Source organism: Lepisma saccharinum, chromosome 1 (assembly GCF_977018435.1).
Source record: "Lepisma saccharinum chromosome 1, izLepSacc3.1, whole genome shotgun sequence".
Lineage (NCBI taxonomy): Eukaryota > Metazoa > Arthropoda > Insecta > Zygentoma > Lepismatidae > Lepisma > Lepisma saccharinum.
Window position 1 is genome coordinate 18,076,926 of NC_139229.1, and position 15,467 is coordinate 18,092,392.

At 35.7% G+C, this 15,467-nt stretch overlaps 3 protein-coding genes across 4 annotated transcripts in view; 1 reads left to right on the top strand and 2 right to left on the bottom strand.

Moving 5' to 3' along the window:
- mtTFB1 (mitochondrial transcription factor B1) overlaps positions 1-5,015 on the bottom strand; it is a 31,815-nt gene extending 26,800 nt beyond the window's left edge. The window contains exon 1 of the mRNA XM_083119728.1: positions 4,729-5,015. Within this exon, the coding sequence (XP_082975854.1) occupies positions 4,729-5,013 (285 nt within the window). The 5' untranslated portion in view covers positions 5,014-5,015. The remainder of the gene's footprint in view (positions 1-4,728) is intronic.
- Positions 5,016-5,125: 110 nt separating this feature from the next.
- On the bottom strand, positions 5,126-12,691 carry Ccdc56 (Coiled-coil domain containing 56). 2 transcript variants are annotated; one of them, XM_083119810.1, is made up of 2 exons: positions 12,526-12,691; positions 5,126-5,419 (listed from the first exon to the last, which is right to left on the bottom strand). In XM_083119810.1, exon 2 carries the CDS (start codon positions 5,394-5,396, stop codon positions 5,133-5,135), a length of 264 nt encoding a protein of 87 aa, XP_082975936.1. In that variant the 5' UTR covers positions 5,397-5,419; positions 12,526-12,691; the 3' UTR covers positions 5,126-5,132. The 2 variants fall into 2 exon arrangements, with proteins under 2 accessions (XP_082975936.1, XP_082976009.1); XM_083119883.1 differs by lacking the exon at positions 12,526-12,691 and adding an exon at positions 12,380-12,484.
- A 157-nt stretch (positions 12,692-12,848) lies between these two features.
- The window catches only part of LOC145993289 (F-box only protein 32), a 249,841-nt gene continuing 247,222 nt past the window's right edge, over positions 12,849-15,467 (top strand). The window contains exon 1 of the mRNA XM_083129427.1: positions 12,849-13,070. Coding sequence (XP_082985553.1) covers positions 12,946-13,070 — 125 coding nt within the window. The 5' untranslated portion in view covers positions 12,849-12,945. The remainder of the gene's footprint in view (positions 13,071-15,467) is intronic.

Here is a 15,467-nt window from a genome sequence, read left to right on the forward strand (position 1 = left end):
CACTGAGATCGAAATGACTTTGAAAGGGTCACTGGTAAGCCAAAGGACAGGAAGACACTTTGCTATAAAAAAAAACCAAATAAGGAACAGGGGGCCAGTCCAGAGAAGTTGCTGCTCAACACCAGACTGCACCAGCAAATACCTCTGAGTAAGGTAAATGGACTTCACTCTATTTAGACAGCCTAAATCTTGGATAGTCTCCAACAGAGATATTAGGGACTTAGCTAGTTTAGGATAGAAACATAGTAATACTCTACCAATGTAAGAACTATTTTCCTGTAGTTTACGGTTATTACAAGCATAAGAAAACAGTTTTTTCTTTGTGACGTTTGAATGAAAATGGTAACATAGATCCAGTGTGGAGTTTTCTTTTTCACAAATGGAGTAAGCCACCATCTTTAAAATTTAATGTAACAGAAAACATCAAGAGACTTTGTGAAAACAATGATGAATTTGAATTACCTGATGATATTTGGGATTCATAATTTAAAAAATTCTAAAATAAAATAGACTGCTTTTTTCACAGTTAAGTTGCTATATTACAACAATGTAACATTGACAACATCCATTATATAACAGATTCTTTTTGTTTAAAAATTACTAACCATTGTTATAACTGTATATTTAGTCAAAATGAAAATAAATGTCTGATGAAAGGAGCGTGTGTTCTCCTGAAACGTCACAAAGAAAAAACTGTTTTCTTATGCTTGTAATAACCGTAAACTACAGGAAAATAATTCTATCATGCAAGCAATGCGTACATACAAGAAAAACAATGTAAGAACTCTGTGTCAAATAAACCATAAGATATATGATAGAATGTTTTATATTTTAAAGTCCTTAAGTATTGCAGCTACATACCCCATGTAACGACCCTCATGCATTAGAAGGAGTGTTACAGTTCCTACCATGGTTTTCTGATATTTTAAAAGTCTATTTTTCTCCTTATATTCTATAAGTGGGTTTCATGTGACGTGCACAGTCACCATGTTTGCAGCCAATTTTACCACAATGCAACAGTTTGTGATGTACGTGAAACACACCTATTATTTTTTGTTGACAAGTTGCAGCCATTTTTATCACACCTGCCCAATTTTGCAATTTCATAGCTTTGCAAAAAATTGGATTATCACAGCTAGCATTATGTTTAGTGAGCTGGGTTAAAGATCATTCTTATCTGTAAGGTACAGATTACAATTTCATATTCTAAGTTTCCAAAAATTTAAAATTTGAAGTGCAATTTGTCATGAAAGAAGCTTGGAGAGATTTGTGGAAAAAGATTGAGTGTTTTAATTTGTGTCATTATTATATTTTTATCACTATTACTCTTCACTTCTGTTCATTTCACAAATTCTGTTACCCCCCATATTTCTACCTGCCACACCTCTTTCCTTCATTAAGTCTACAACTTGAAATTTTTACAATTTCTTATAGCCCTACTTATATGGTTGAAAAATGTGGGGGAACTTGGTAAATTTATAATCACTGTAAAATATTTATGTCTCAGACCCATTGACTCATTCTGAAGCTGAGTTGTAAAACTGTTACTTCCTAAAAAAAAGTAAAGTGCCCCCTGTGCTTAGCACCATGCCATGAAAGCGTATAGGAGGTGTGGGGGTAACGCCCCACACTTTCTTGATCCGGTCATTAGTGGGGGTGATGTGATTAGCATCATGCCCCTGACTGCCTTTACCTCCCAGGGTTTCCCCCAGATACCAATGTCATTCGACGCTGGGTGGGCACCGGGGCTGCTTCCAATGTTAGAAAAGTTCCCGGATTTGAACTGGCCGGGCATCGAACCCGGGACCTTTAGCATGGTAGTCACACACATTACTGAATGAGCCACCGCGGCCACTGTTACTTCCTCTGCTCCTGAAATATATATTTTTAAAATCAAACTGAAATTATGCTGACATTTTTGCATGAAGGATAAAATCTCATTTAGTTTTACAATACTCACAGCTGGCCCATGTTTACTGAAAGGGATTTCTTATTAAATCCCATGGCTGAGAAAATCCAATTCCCACAAAGCACAGAAATAGCATGAATATGAATGTGCAATTAATATAAAAATGGCAGCCCAAGTACCTTTTGTTTTATTGCAGTTTCATTATGCTACAAATGCAATTTTTACATGGTTCGATTTACGCCTGTTAACACATACTGCAGAGTTTTAGCGATCACTTCAGATTGTGTTCAATATATGTTTTCGTGGTTATGTTAGGCAGGTCAGGTATGGGTCTCTTAGATTAGAATAAAGTCCCTAAACACATTCTACTAAGGATCCGATTTACTTCTACATTCATTCCCACTAGTCTACGATACTTACTGTCGCTTGTCAATGGAGAATACCTTGTCCATGGGAAGCTCGCATACTTTTCAAGGTTTTCTTTCAACATAAATAACTTTTTCTATGAATATCTAACAGTGATCATTACTTTACGGAAGGCTCAAATTTCGTGTGGAAAATTCTACGATAATTAGTCTTTCTGCTAGGAGCATTTGAAAAAAAAATCATGAAACAATCGGAACCCATACCAAATTGGCTATCACTCATTGAAAAAAGTAAGATTAAAACGAGTTCAATGTCATTACATACACACCAGTTTACCACCAATATATCATGGTAACAAAAAGTGGAACATTTTGTTTAACTGTTAAAGCATAACCCAACAGACATTAAGAAAACTGAACAATCGAAAAAAATTTAAAAACACATTTGCTACCATTAAAAAATAATTCCCATTTCTAATAGGTCTAGTATAAGTTAATAATGAATGACAAGAAAATATCAGCACGTTAACTAATGCACAAAAACAACAAGAAAAAACTGTTCTACAGCTTCTAAAAATATTATTACAAAATGCACTGATTTTTCCATCACTCTTTTATCCTTAAGTTGATTTCCAAGATTCCCCAGTCAGTGGAAACTTTGATGGATGTATACAGGATGGAAAAATCATTCTGCACAAAGTAATCATTTAATAATCCATTGTTTGTCTAAACATGCATAGAATATGATATGTATGCAGAAACCAGAGGTGCCCATCCCCCCAATACCTTTGATGCACTCACCCTTAAAAGGTATATTATTTGCCTAGGTCCCCCCTCTTTATGCCAATTTATTTACTCAAATTATTTTCATCAGATTAATTTGCAGAACAATATAATAATATTTAAATAATAATAAAACGTACAAAACCAGCCAGGCTCACTCCCCTTGTTAGTGTACTCAACCTTATTCTTAACAGTTTGTCTGCTTGACTAACCTTGTATTAATGTGAATCGATTCTAAAGGCATAAGAGGTGGTTTTTCATTTCAAACTCTTCGCTGTGATCACCCACAGGTAGGTAGAAAAACTGTGCATAATAACCATAACTAAAATTCAATAACAAGTCAATCAAAGAAACGATCCTCTTTTTTGTGTGAAGTTATATGGAATTGGTATAAAATTTTGTATCCCCCAAAAATTTCCATGACGCAGGCACATCATGAATCCCCCCTGTGGGCACCTCTGGTAGAAACTGTGGGTAACTAAAGCAACCTGGAGTTGAAGCCCTATTTTTTGTGATGTAAGTACAGGTAACATGACTAAAAATGGGGTACAAATTTAAAATACCGATTGCTTTGAAAATACCCATACTCACTAATTTCGGCCTCGTAATCAAGAATCTGCAGTTAAAATTGGCAGTCACTTCCAGAAATTGCGAAAATATGTGCACATATTAATGCTATGATTGTCGATACACTATTATGGTAGCCATGTTTGATGATGTGAACAAGTTAAGTTCACTATTCGTTACGGATTTGCATTTGAGAAAATGGCATCTTGCATGAGGTGGAAAAAATGTTTCCCCCACAAAGCACTCACGGTAAGGTTAGGTTAGGCAAGCATAGTAAAAATTAAGGGTCATCATTAACATAGTTTTGAAACTATAATCATTGCAAAAAATAGTTGTTTCCTTCATAAATCAAGGGTCCGTTCACGAACCCACTTGTTTCATCTTATTTTGCAATTTCTAGATGTGACCGCCGAATTTCAACTGCAAATTCGTGATTAGGAGGCCAAAATTAGTGAGTATGCCAAATATAAAACTCATTGGAGATACTTCCGATATTGTAAATTCGCTCCAAAAATGGCACCCTTGATTCTATGTAACAGAACTATAAAGATACAAAACTTTGCATGGTTTATGAAGATTATGTTGTTTATGCACGTTTTCAGTTCACGAAGATGTGCTAGAGTGATGTAACACACACCTTTTGCACAAGTGAATACAACACTCAAAATGACAATCCACACCACCACCAGATGGGATGCTGCCTACTGCTTCATAAACACAAAATAGTAATAATGAAAGTCAATTAATTTACAGAAAATATTAATTATTTTACATTAAAATGTATTAAAAAATAAAGTTAATGAAACATGAAGGACTGAAAACTTATGATGGAAAAATAGAAGCAAAGTTATCATTAGGAGTGCTAAGTTGGGTGAGATTATCATTTGCAAGCCTTTCTTCGCTATTTGAGCATGCATACAACCAGTTATGTTATTTTTTTAGTTACCAAGCCATTCTTTGGGATCAAATATCTGTCACTTGTGGTTTCCATGTCCTGAATCATGTTTATATTACATAAGACATTGAAATCTATCAATGAAAAAATAATTTGGTATAATTCTCGAGGGGGTACGTTGGTCAATGGCCCCCTAAAGATATACATACCTCCAAGGATGGAAGGAACCTTTTGTCCTTTTCTACAACAATCAGTTGGTCTACATCTCTCTTTAGAATAGAGCGGGTAATGCCCCCAGGTCCTGGACCAACTTCACATACTTGACCTCCTTGTATTTTCCCTGCAGCTTTCACTATTTTGTCCGTTAGCCTTTCGTCCATTAAGAAATTCTGTGACAACTGTTTTATAGCACGAAGCTTGTATATTCTCACTATATCACGTATGGTTGGTAATGGAGGAAGTCTTATACTGCGGTGTAACTGTGACACGCTCATCTTCAACACTCAACTTAATCGTAAAGTAAAGTTCCTATGAACTAAAGCACTTTGCAAAACACAGAATAAACTTTTCGTAAACACATGAGAGGCAAAACAAGAAAAAAAATCAATATGGGTTAGTTCTTGTTCTCTTTCAGTGCAGGTTCTTCAAAATCATCTAAAAATTTTTCCTGCTTCACTGCAAATATTGAATAAAAATATATTCCTAGCACACCCACTCCAAGAAGCGACCCTGTAATTACATTACTTCTCCTTAATTGTTTTAACCTCATTACTCGCTCTGTATTTTGCTTCTGTATAATCTTCATGAATTCCAAATCTCCTGATTTTATTTGATCTTTAGCTAGGTCAATCTTTTGCATCTTCTCCGAATCTCCCATTTCTAGTAGTAAGTGCAGTCAACCTATAAAAATACATAAAAAGCAAAAGTGAGGTAAAAGAAACTAAAACAAAAATTATGGCAAACTAGATCTAACTAGGCCTAGTTGGTGGTTCAATGAATCGTGTAATACACTCTATATGGCATAAAAAATTGGGTAACAGTTTCTGATCGGAATAACGGATTTCTTCATTTTTACACAAGAAAGTACTTACTGGAATGAGTTTTTTTTAGCATTTGGATACTTCGTGGAAGTATTTTCTGTCATCGTAGAATGTGCTGGAGCGGAAAATCATGTGTTTTTCACGAAAAATATCTCTCCAACGCACAATTGCCGTTGCTGTTCCTTGCTTGCTCAACGTGAACCGGATGTTGATGACGTAACCTCCTGTCGGTGTTTCCAACGAAGCGGATGTTTTGCAAGAAGATGAAAAAACTAAATATACATTCCCGATATTACTACGACCCCAAATTTTAACTATATTTGCCTAACCTAACCTTACCGTGAAAGGTTTGTGGGGCATTTTTCAGTTAAGAAGGTTGGATACACTGTATACCCCACTGATCATGGACTCTACTTAAGCTGCACCTGCCATATTGTGTCTTAAGAAAGCGAAAAAAGGACAAACAATAATTACTGTTATTGACATTCTTTTTGTCAGAAAAGAAAAATCACACCTTAAAGAAAATAAGTACGAATGTAAAAAGTGTCTAAATAAACGAGTGAGAGGTGTTCGGCCGATCGGAAACAGGTAATAAAAATTGTTCTTCCCACACTAGTAATGGTTTGTCAGCTCGTGTATCAATTACTTTTTTGTGGTAGTATGTACTGACAATCATTACATGTAAATTCTTTAGAACTTGCAAATTATCTGCTTTAATGGGTATATCTTGATACTTCATGTAATTATTTTTTTCTACACTACTAGAGTAAATGATACCGAAAAGTATTCCACTACAGGTGTTGGGGAGCTGTGTACCAAATTTCATTTCTGAGTGAAAACACTGTATGAGGATTCAACAATGTTTCTTCTGCAAAAATAATACATCAGACAGCAGTGACTTGTGAGCATGGACACCTGTGCATTTTTCATTACAATTTCTAAAAAATTAACATTCTTTGAAAAACATATGTTGATTTCTCCTAACTTCTACAATCACAGGGTGAGCAGTCAGCGGTATGAGTTTACAATACCGGCCCACTCTCCAATTTCTATGAAATTTCAAATACTCACTAATTGAGACATCCTAATCACTAATCTGCATTTAATAATTGGCGGCCAAGCATGGAAATTGTAAAATAGAAGTTGTAAAATAACCTTGTTAAATATCACGATTCTCCATACAAAGCAATTGAGAACCATGTTTCAATTTGCTACGACCTTTCTTGTCACACAACAGTTTTCCTACCTTGTATTCTGACGTCAAACGAGGAATGCCTACGAGGTTACGTTAGGCCTGTTAGGTTAGGTACCATTAGCATAAATACAACGAAAAATTATTATTTACGCTAAGAGAACTAAACACATTAAAATTGAAAAGCTTTCTGCCTTGACATCAGAACACAAGGTTGGTCAAGTATTGTGCGATAAATGAGACCCAATTCATTACGCTGTCTCCAGCATTGCCACACACGTCAGACGAGGAATGCCTACGAGGTTAGGTTAGGTTCCATTAGCATAAATACATTGAAAAATTATTATTGAGTTTGATTAAGTAAGTTTGGCAACGGTGTATTGCATGCTGAATTCTTCGTTGGGAAAATGGCATCCTCCATAGAGCTGCTGTTGTTACGGTAGGGTTACGTTACGTCAGGAAAACGTAGTTTATTTCGTTTTTCTCTACATTTCCATACTAACTAACTCCCTAGCCTTCTTAAACCCGAAGGTTCATGGCTGCAGCAACACAGGCCTTCCATCTTTCCCTATCTTGAGCAAGTTCTATATACTCTTTTCAATCTCTACCGATTTCCCTTAGGTCCATCTCAACGTTGTCCCTCCATCTTCGTCTTGGCCTTCCTACAGGTCTCTTACCATCAGGTTTCCCAACAAGAATCCTGTAAACTCTTCTTCCCTCTCCCATTCGTGCCACATGGCCTGCCCACCTAAGTCTTCTTGATTTAATTATTCTAATAATATCTGGACATGAATACAAATTATGTACTTCTAAATTATGTAACCTTCTCCACTCACCTGTTTCCTCATCCCTTTTAGGTCCAAAGATTTTCCTAAGGATCTTATTTTCAAATACTCTCAATTTACGTTCCTCTTTCAATGTAAGGGACCAAGTTTCACATCCATATAATACTACAGGTAAAATTACTGTTTTGTATATTTTAACTTTTAGTTTCTTAGATATTAAATGAGAAGTCAAAAGTTTATGAAGAGAGAAGTAACATGCATTTCCTGAATTAAGCCTACTTTTTATTTCCTCTTTAATATAATTTTCATTTGTTAATATTACTCCTAAGTATTTGAATTTGGAAACTGGTTCAAACGAGTTGTTATCAATAATTAGATTTTGATTATTACCTAACACTTGGTTTCGGCCTGTAAGCATATATTTAGTTTTCTCTTTGTTAACTTCCAAACCTATCTCTTTAGCAGTTTTGAAAAATATTTTAGCATTATTCTTAATTGTAATCACATCATCCCCTAGTAAGTCTACATCATCTGCATATGCTAACAACTGAGTCACACCATTTAATTTTAGTCCTTCTTTAGATTCTTTTACCTTCCTAACAGCATATTCTAAGGCAAAATTAAAGAGCAATGGAGATAATGCATCTCCTTGTTTTAACCCATCATGAATTGTAAATTTGTCAGACATATTAATACCTACACGAATTTTACTTTCTGTTTCACTGGTGCATATTTTTATCATACTAACAAGCTTCTTAGGTATTCCAAACTCTACTAATATATTATATAATTTATCTCTTTTGACTGAATCATATGCTTTTTTTTAAATCAATGAATAGCTGATGGACATTTTGATTATATTCCCACTTTTTTTCAAGTGTCTGTCTGATGTGAAAAATTTGATATGTAGTTGATCTGTTACGTTTAAATCCACATTGATAATCACCTATAATTTCATTAGCATATGGGGTTAGTCTTCTTAAAATTATGTTAGATAATATTTTATATGTTGTTGAGAGTAGAGAAATTCCACGGTAATTATTGCAGTTCATTTTATCACCTTTTTTAAACACAGGAACAATTATGGATTCTTTCCACTGTTGAGGGATTTCTTCTTTATTCCATATTAAACAAATTAATTTATGAATTTGACATATTAATGAATTTCCACCATATTTAATTAACTCAACTGGTATTAAATCAATGCCAGGTGCTTTGTTATTCTTTAGCCTTTTAATAGAATCTTTAACTTCAGTCAAGTTAGGTTCTGGAACTAAAGGTTCTGCTGTGTGGACTTCATTTACTTCTGATTTATCTCCTACATGAACATTTAAAAGGTCATTAAAGTAGTTCTTCCATCTATTTAGAATATCGCTTGGGTCAGCTAGAAAATCACCGTCTTTTTGCTGTTTGTTTCAATTTCGTTAATTTTGCTTTTCAAGGAATCTCTTTTTTTACTTCTAAACGTGCGGTTAACTTCTTGCTTTATTAATCTATTATAATTGTTTAGATTTGTATCATTAGAGTTATTTAACCACCTAAGTCTAGACTGATTTCTTATTTCTATTAGATTATGACATTCATTATCAAACCATGGCTTACTTTTTCTTGGTTTATGGTATCCTATACTTTCTTTAGCTGCTGATTCTATTGCATTACGTATGTGCTCCCAATTCTTATTTACGTCTGTTTCATTTATATTTTCATCATCATTTAAATCCTGCAAAACATCAAATCTATTTGACAGTTTAATTTGGTAATCTTTCTTAATTCTTTCATCAGTAAACTTTCCTGTATCAAATTTTATAACTTTTAGATTTTGTTGCTTATGATTTATCACTGAGAGTCTTTCTCTTAATTTAGCAATTACTAAATAATGGTCACTGGCACAGTCAGCACCTCTATGTGTACGAACGTCAATTATACTAGTATGCCTTCTCTTATCAATGAGAATATGATCTATCTGATTATGAGTTTTACCATCTGGAGAAGACCAGGTATATTTATGGATATCTTTATGTTTAAAAGTGGTACTTTTCACAATTAAATTCTTTGAGGTTGCAAAAGTAATCAATCTTATACCATTATCATTACTTAATTCATGAAGACTTTCTTTACCAATCGTGGGTTTAAATGTCTCTTCTTTGCCAATCTGTGCATTACAGTCACCTAACAGAATTTTCATATCATACTGAGAAAATTTATCAAAGACCTGTTCTAACTCTGTATAAAAATCATCTTTATCTTCCGTTGGTGCATGTATGTTTATTAAAATAATTTTACACCACCTACCCTGTAAAACTGCATATGATATCCTATCATTAATAAATTCTACTGTTTTAAGAGCCGAGATAATTCTATTATTTATGAAAAAGCCTGTTCCAAAATTATGATTTTCAGTACCACCATAGAAAAAAGTATAATTTTTAGTTTTACAATTCCCTTCTCCTGGCCACCTAACTTCCTGGACAGCTACTACATCTAATTTATACCTAACTATCTCATTAACTGTACACTGAAATGCCCCAGGCCGGTAAAGGCTCAGAACATTCCAGGTGCCTAATTTAATACCATTATTCCTAACGTAGATCTTATCCTTAGTCCAGGGACCTCCCAAAGTAGTCCCCACCCGGAGATCCGAACAGGGGACTATTTTACCTCCGGAATATTTTACCTTGGGAACATCCATGGCTTTATATTGCTGTTTCTTGACATTTTTTTTTACAGTGCAGAGTTGTCAGCTCTACGCCTAACCCCCAATATGAATGGAGGAACTACTACACAAGACGAACACAAACACAAAAACATTTCCATACTTGACCGCCAATTATTACATGCAGATTAGTGATTAGGAGGTCTCAATTAGTGAGTAGGAGAAATTTCATAGAAATTGGAGAGTGGTCCGGTATTGTAAACTCGTTCCCAGTCAACCACCAGATTTGTAGTAAAATCCCCACCACTAGCAAAAATAAATTTGTTCACTATACAACGGGAGTAAAAATGGATAATGTCCAATTAACATTGCATGCTAAGATAGGACTTCTTTTCCAGGAGAGGTACAGATGAAATTTTGTGTTCTTGCAAGGTCGGTTTAAGCAATCAACCTTATGGTTTAGGAGAGTTACTGCAGTATTACCAGTACACACATATAACATTTACTTCATAAGCATTTGCATTTAAATAGACAAAATATCTTCAACAATTCAATAAATTGTAGTGGAAAGATACCCAACCATGGATCATTGCATGCAGTGCTCTAAGTGGAAAATGCTTGCTGGGGGGGGGGGGGGGTTGCTCCTATGCTTAACATGGTGGCACCACCTCACTTCCATCACTGATTGCATGATAATGGAAATGAAGCGATTGATGATTGGGTAAGAATTTACAATATAGAGAAAGTCTCCAATTTCGTTAATTTTCAGTATACTAACTAATTTTGGCCTCCTAATCACGAATCTGTTGTAAAAAACCGGGGGTCACGTCTGGAAATTGTACATTTTGATGAAAAATTGTTCGTTAGCGCCTAAAACCATCCACGGGTAGCCCCACAAACCATTGACGTTAGCCCCAAAAACCATCCAAGGGTAGCCCCACAATCCATCCACGGGTAGCCCCACAAACCATTGACGTTAACCCCAAAAACCATCCACGGGTAGCCCCACGAACCATTCACACGAGGTTAGGTTAGGCCTGTTAGGTTAGGTGGTACTAGTTTACTATCCTTCGGACACATTTATTTATTTTTACAGAAGAAACTACTTACCGTAATAAGTTCCTGTAGCATTGTCGAACATCGGGAAGTTGTTTTGTGTGATGTGGGAATGTTTCATAGCTGAAATTCATGTTGTTTGTTGAAAATTAATTCTCCGACGGAGAATAGATAGCTCCACGAACCATTGGCACGTGGATAGGTTAGTTCTGTTAGGTTAGGAAACATAGTTAAAATTTGGTGTCGTGTTAATATCAGGATCTAGAAATTGGAAATAATTGCGAACCATTGACGCTAGCCCCACGAACCATTGGCGCTAGCCCCACGAACCACTGACGCTAGCCCCACGAACCATTGGCACGTGGTTAGGTTAGGCAAACATAGTTAAAATTTGGTGTCGTGGTAGTATCAGGAATATATATATTTGGTTGTGAAACAAAAAAAATCGCGAAAATCGACAGTTTCCATTCCGAAAACTAATGCCTTATTTTCGCTTATTTTGCAATTTCTAGATGTTCCACACCTTCAGGAATGTTCCGCGAAGCAGATATGTAAGTACGAATGTCAAAAATTGACGAAACGAAAAAATTAGAGGTGTCCGAAGGATAGTAAATTTTTACCTAAATCATTTTCTTGTAAAATAACGGCGTGGTTGGACACAATGACAGGAGATTACATTTTTGTTCGTAAAACTACGCATATCATATACACCTATATATATAAAAAAAAAAATCAATCGGCTTTTTTACAAATTTTCAGACGTGACCCCCGGTTTTTTTTTAACAGATTCGTGATTAGGTCAAAATTAGTTAGTATACCGAAAATTAACAAAATTGGAGACTTTCTCTATATCGTAAATTCGCTCCGATGATTGTAAGGAATTGTAAGGAATAGAAAATAATGGTTGATGAAGGAAGCGTGTGTTCTCCTGACACGTCACAACGAAAAATTGTTTTCTTATGCTTGTAATAACCGTAAACTACAGGAATATAATTGTAAGGAAACCTGCACAATTGTTTTTACTCCAACATAACGGCCACTGCATGGAAATTCTGGCGGAAAAATGTTATGAAATTACAAATGGACTAATATTTTCCAAGACACTGAAAGTTATTTTCCACCTTATGTAAATACCTCTAAGTGTGAAATACAGATAACCAAGAATATCTAAAATGAGTTTTGAATATTAGGTGAACCGGTCTATTGTCACATGTTACACTTTCGACATGGCCTCTACTTAGTTACAACTTACAACCCGTATTCGAGACGATAATACAAACCTTCCTTGTAATATACTATGCACAAATGGGCGAATATATTATTAGGAACTATACGTCATGCACCCCAATTATAATAATTTTAACATATTTCACAAAAATCCCACTTGCACTTGTGAATTTCTAGTTCTTTCGATTGCGCCTTTTCACACTTCATTTGTTACTTCATTAGTTTGAGCTGCCATCTAGCATCCAACGAGAATTTCGAAATAGTACCCACAGGTGGCAGTAAAATCGGTTTGTTTTCCAGTAATACGACCCCTGTTAGAGGCTACAGCCATGTGTCCTGTCAGCTGATTGGAAGACGTCATGTCCGTCAACAAAGCCATGCGCTCTGGTAGTTTCATTTAGTAGTTCGTCAGTTGCTGTAATGTAAATGTGGTTGTAGTGCTTTGTGTGTGTAAAATTCGGTAATACATCGCAATGCCGTTTATATCGAAGGATTGGCGTTCTCCGGGCGAGGAATGGGTAAAAACAGAGGAGGGGTGGGAGAAAAAGAAGATACTGGAATGTGGTGGACAAGTTGGCCAGGAAAACATGGATTCCAGGTAAAATGAACGATCAGCTCTTTGTTTTGCTGCTTAGCTTGTAGTTGCGAAGCAGGAATATGTACCTGTGGTGAGATCATGTCCGGTGTTTTCTTATTAATACATGTTAGCGAGGAAAATTTTGAGGATAATACAGCAAAATTGCGAAATGCAATGAAGCATTCTTAATGTTGCAGACTGCGCAGTTTCACGGAATCCTGTCACAAGTTGAACGGGCTTTGTTTACATCTTACATATGGTGGTAGATGAGATCCAGAATTCACAGGTGTCATTGTATTTCCCCTCTTTGTCTGTTATATGGTAGATTTCGGCGGATATCTGAGATTCGACCTTAAATCTAAATGTTTTGTGGGATTACTCGTTGTGTGTGATAATATGAGTGAGTTTAAAAGCTCGCAAGAAAGTGCAAGTGGTTAAATGAGCAGGTATGCTGTATCATGCGTAAAATTGTATTCGGACAGTGTCTGGCGTTCCTGTTTCAGTTTCTAATTCATGTCTGCAATGTTGTGAATACATTACCGATGTTAATATGGAAATATAGTGAAATTGACAAATTATGCTTGCGTAAGTCGTCGCTGTTGAGTTAGTTAACAGATCCGATGTAACTTGGAGTTGCAGGTGTTTAAAACAATCTTACCCCCCCAGCCTTATGCACCACTAACACATATGTAAACAAAGGAAAAAGGTTAAATTACGAAATAGTGTTAACTTTAGGCTAAAAGCTGAAATGGGTTTGTAATTCAGTGTAAATTTCGATAAGACAAGTACGTCGCCACAGTAAATGGTGACTGACTAACCATTCAAATTGCTGCAAGAAGTTCTTATAACAATAGAAGCTCGTATTACACTAGTCCTGCTTCTCTACATGTGCCCATTGTTGAGTTTCAATGAAATGAAATTTTATTAGCCGTTATCGGACGGTATCTGAATTATTTAATTTTTTATACTTTTAATTATAGAGAACTGAATCAGTGCTTATTATTACTAAAATGCCAGAAATGTTTGTTCTACATTAAATTAAAGTGAATGAAAGACAGTCAAATTTAATATTGTTGCCAAACTTCTTAGCTGTTGTCCAAATGCTCTGTTGGGTTATTTAAATTTGGGGGGGGGACTTTTTCATTTCCGGGGGGATTTTTAATATACCCTCAAAATTCCTTACAAATTTGCTTATTTGGGATAGGAGTGGTAGGCATATCTAGTTTTTCTTGTTTGGGGTGGGATTGGTAATGGATGCCATTACCACTGTATACACACAGAAAAAATATGGAAAACCTGTAGCTTGGCCCTTGGCTGGTCTTCTCTCATGGTCACATATCTTTAGTTATTAACAGGGCTCAAAATGGTCCAGAGTGGATCCAAAGGGCGTTCCGGTTGATGGAAATATGGAACCTTGCCATTCCGTCTTGCAACCAATGACACCAGACCATTGCGGTTCGTTTAGTTTTTTAGGAAGTTCACTACATTTTCTTTTTCATTGTGAACTAAGTTGTTAATGCTCTTTAATAGTACATTTTATGTCATTCATATGTACTTCCCCTCTATATGGGTGATATTGCAGTGATGGACCTTAGAGTACCATGGCTTCTATGTTGCCATCATTTTTTTAAACTTGTAGTGTAGTTTAGTGTCACTTTATTTCTTAATTATTATTTTTCATGTCCTATGGATTTGATTGTTCTGACAACCAAATTTCAAGTCAGTCATACAATAAGCCCAGTCATAACGCTTAACATGAATCGGGAAATTAAGACATAGTAATGGGGATATGTACATTTAATTCCAATTCTTTCCCCCAGTTGGACATGCTGACTACTATGATTTCCACGAGTTTAAATTTTAAAAGGTAAAAAAAAAAAAAAAAGGTAAAGTGTTCCCCTGTGCATAGCACCACGCCATGAAGGCGTATAGGGGGTGTGGGGGTAACGCCCCACACTTTCTTGATCCGGTCGTGAGTGGGGGTGATGTGATCAGCATCACGCCCCTGACCGCCTTTACCCCCCAGGGTTTCCCCCAGGTACCCATGTTATTCGACGCTGGGTGGGCACCGGGGCCGCTTTCACCGTTAGAAAAGTTCCCGGATTTGAACCGGGAACTTTTAAATTTTAAAATGGGAAGAAAATTCCAGAAGACTCGTGTCCAATGTATTTGATGTTTATGTAATTATTTTAATATTAACTTTATTGTAATACAGAGCATCGTTTAACTGGTCGTAATGTGGTTACTCTTGTATGTACACATTGCTTGCATTGTAGAATTATTTCTCTTGTAGTCCACAGCTATTACAAACATAAAATACAGTTTTTTATAACCGTAGACTACAATAGAAATAATGAAAATAAAGTGTTCCCTTTCATGAACATTTCAATTTCATACCTTAGTTGTAAGAAAATACAA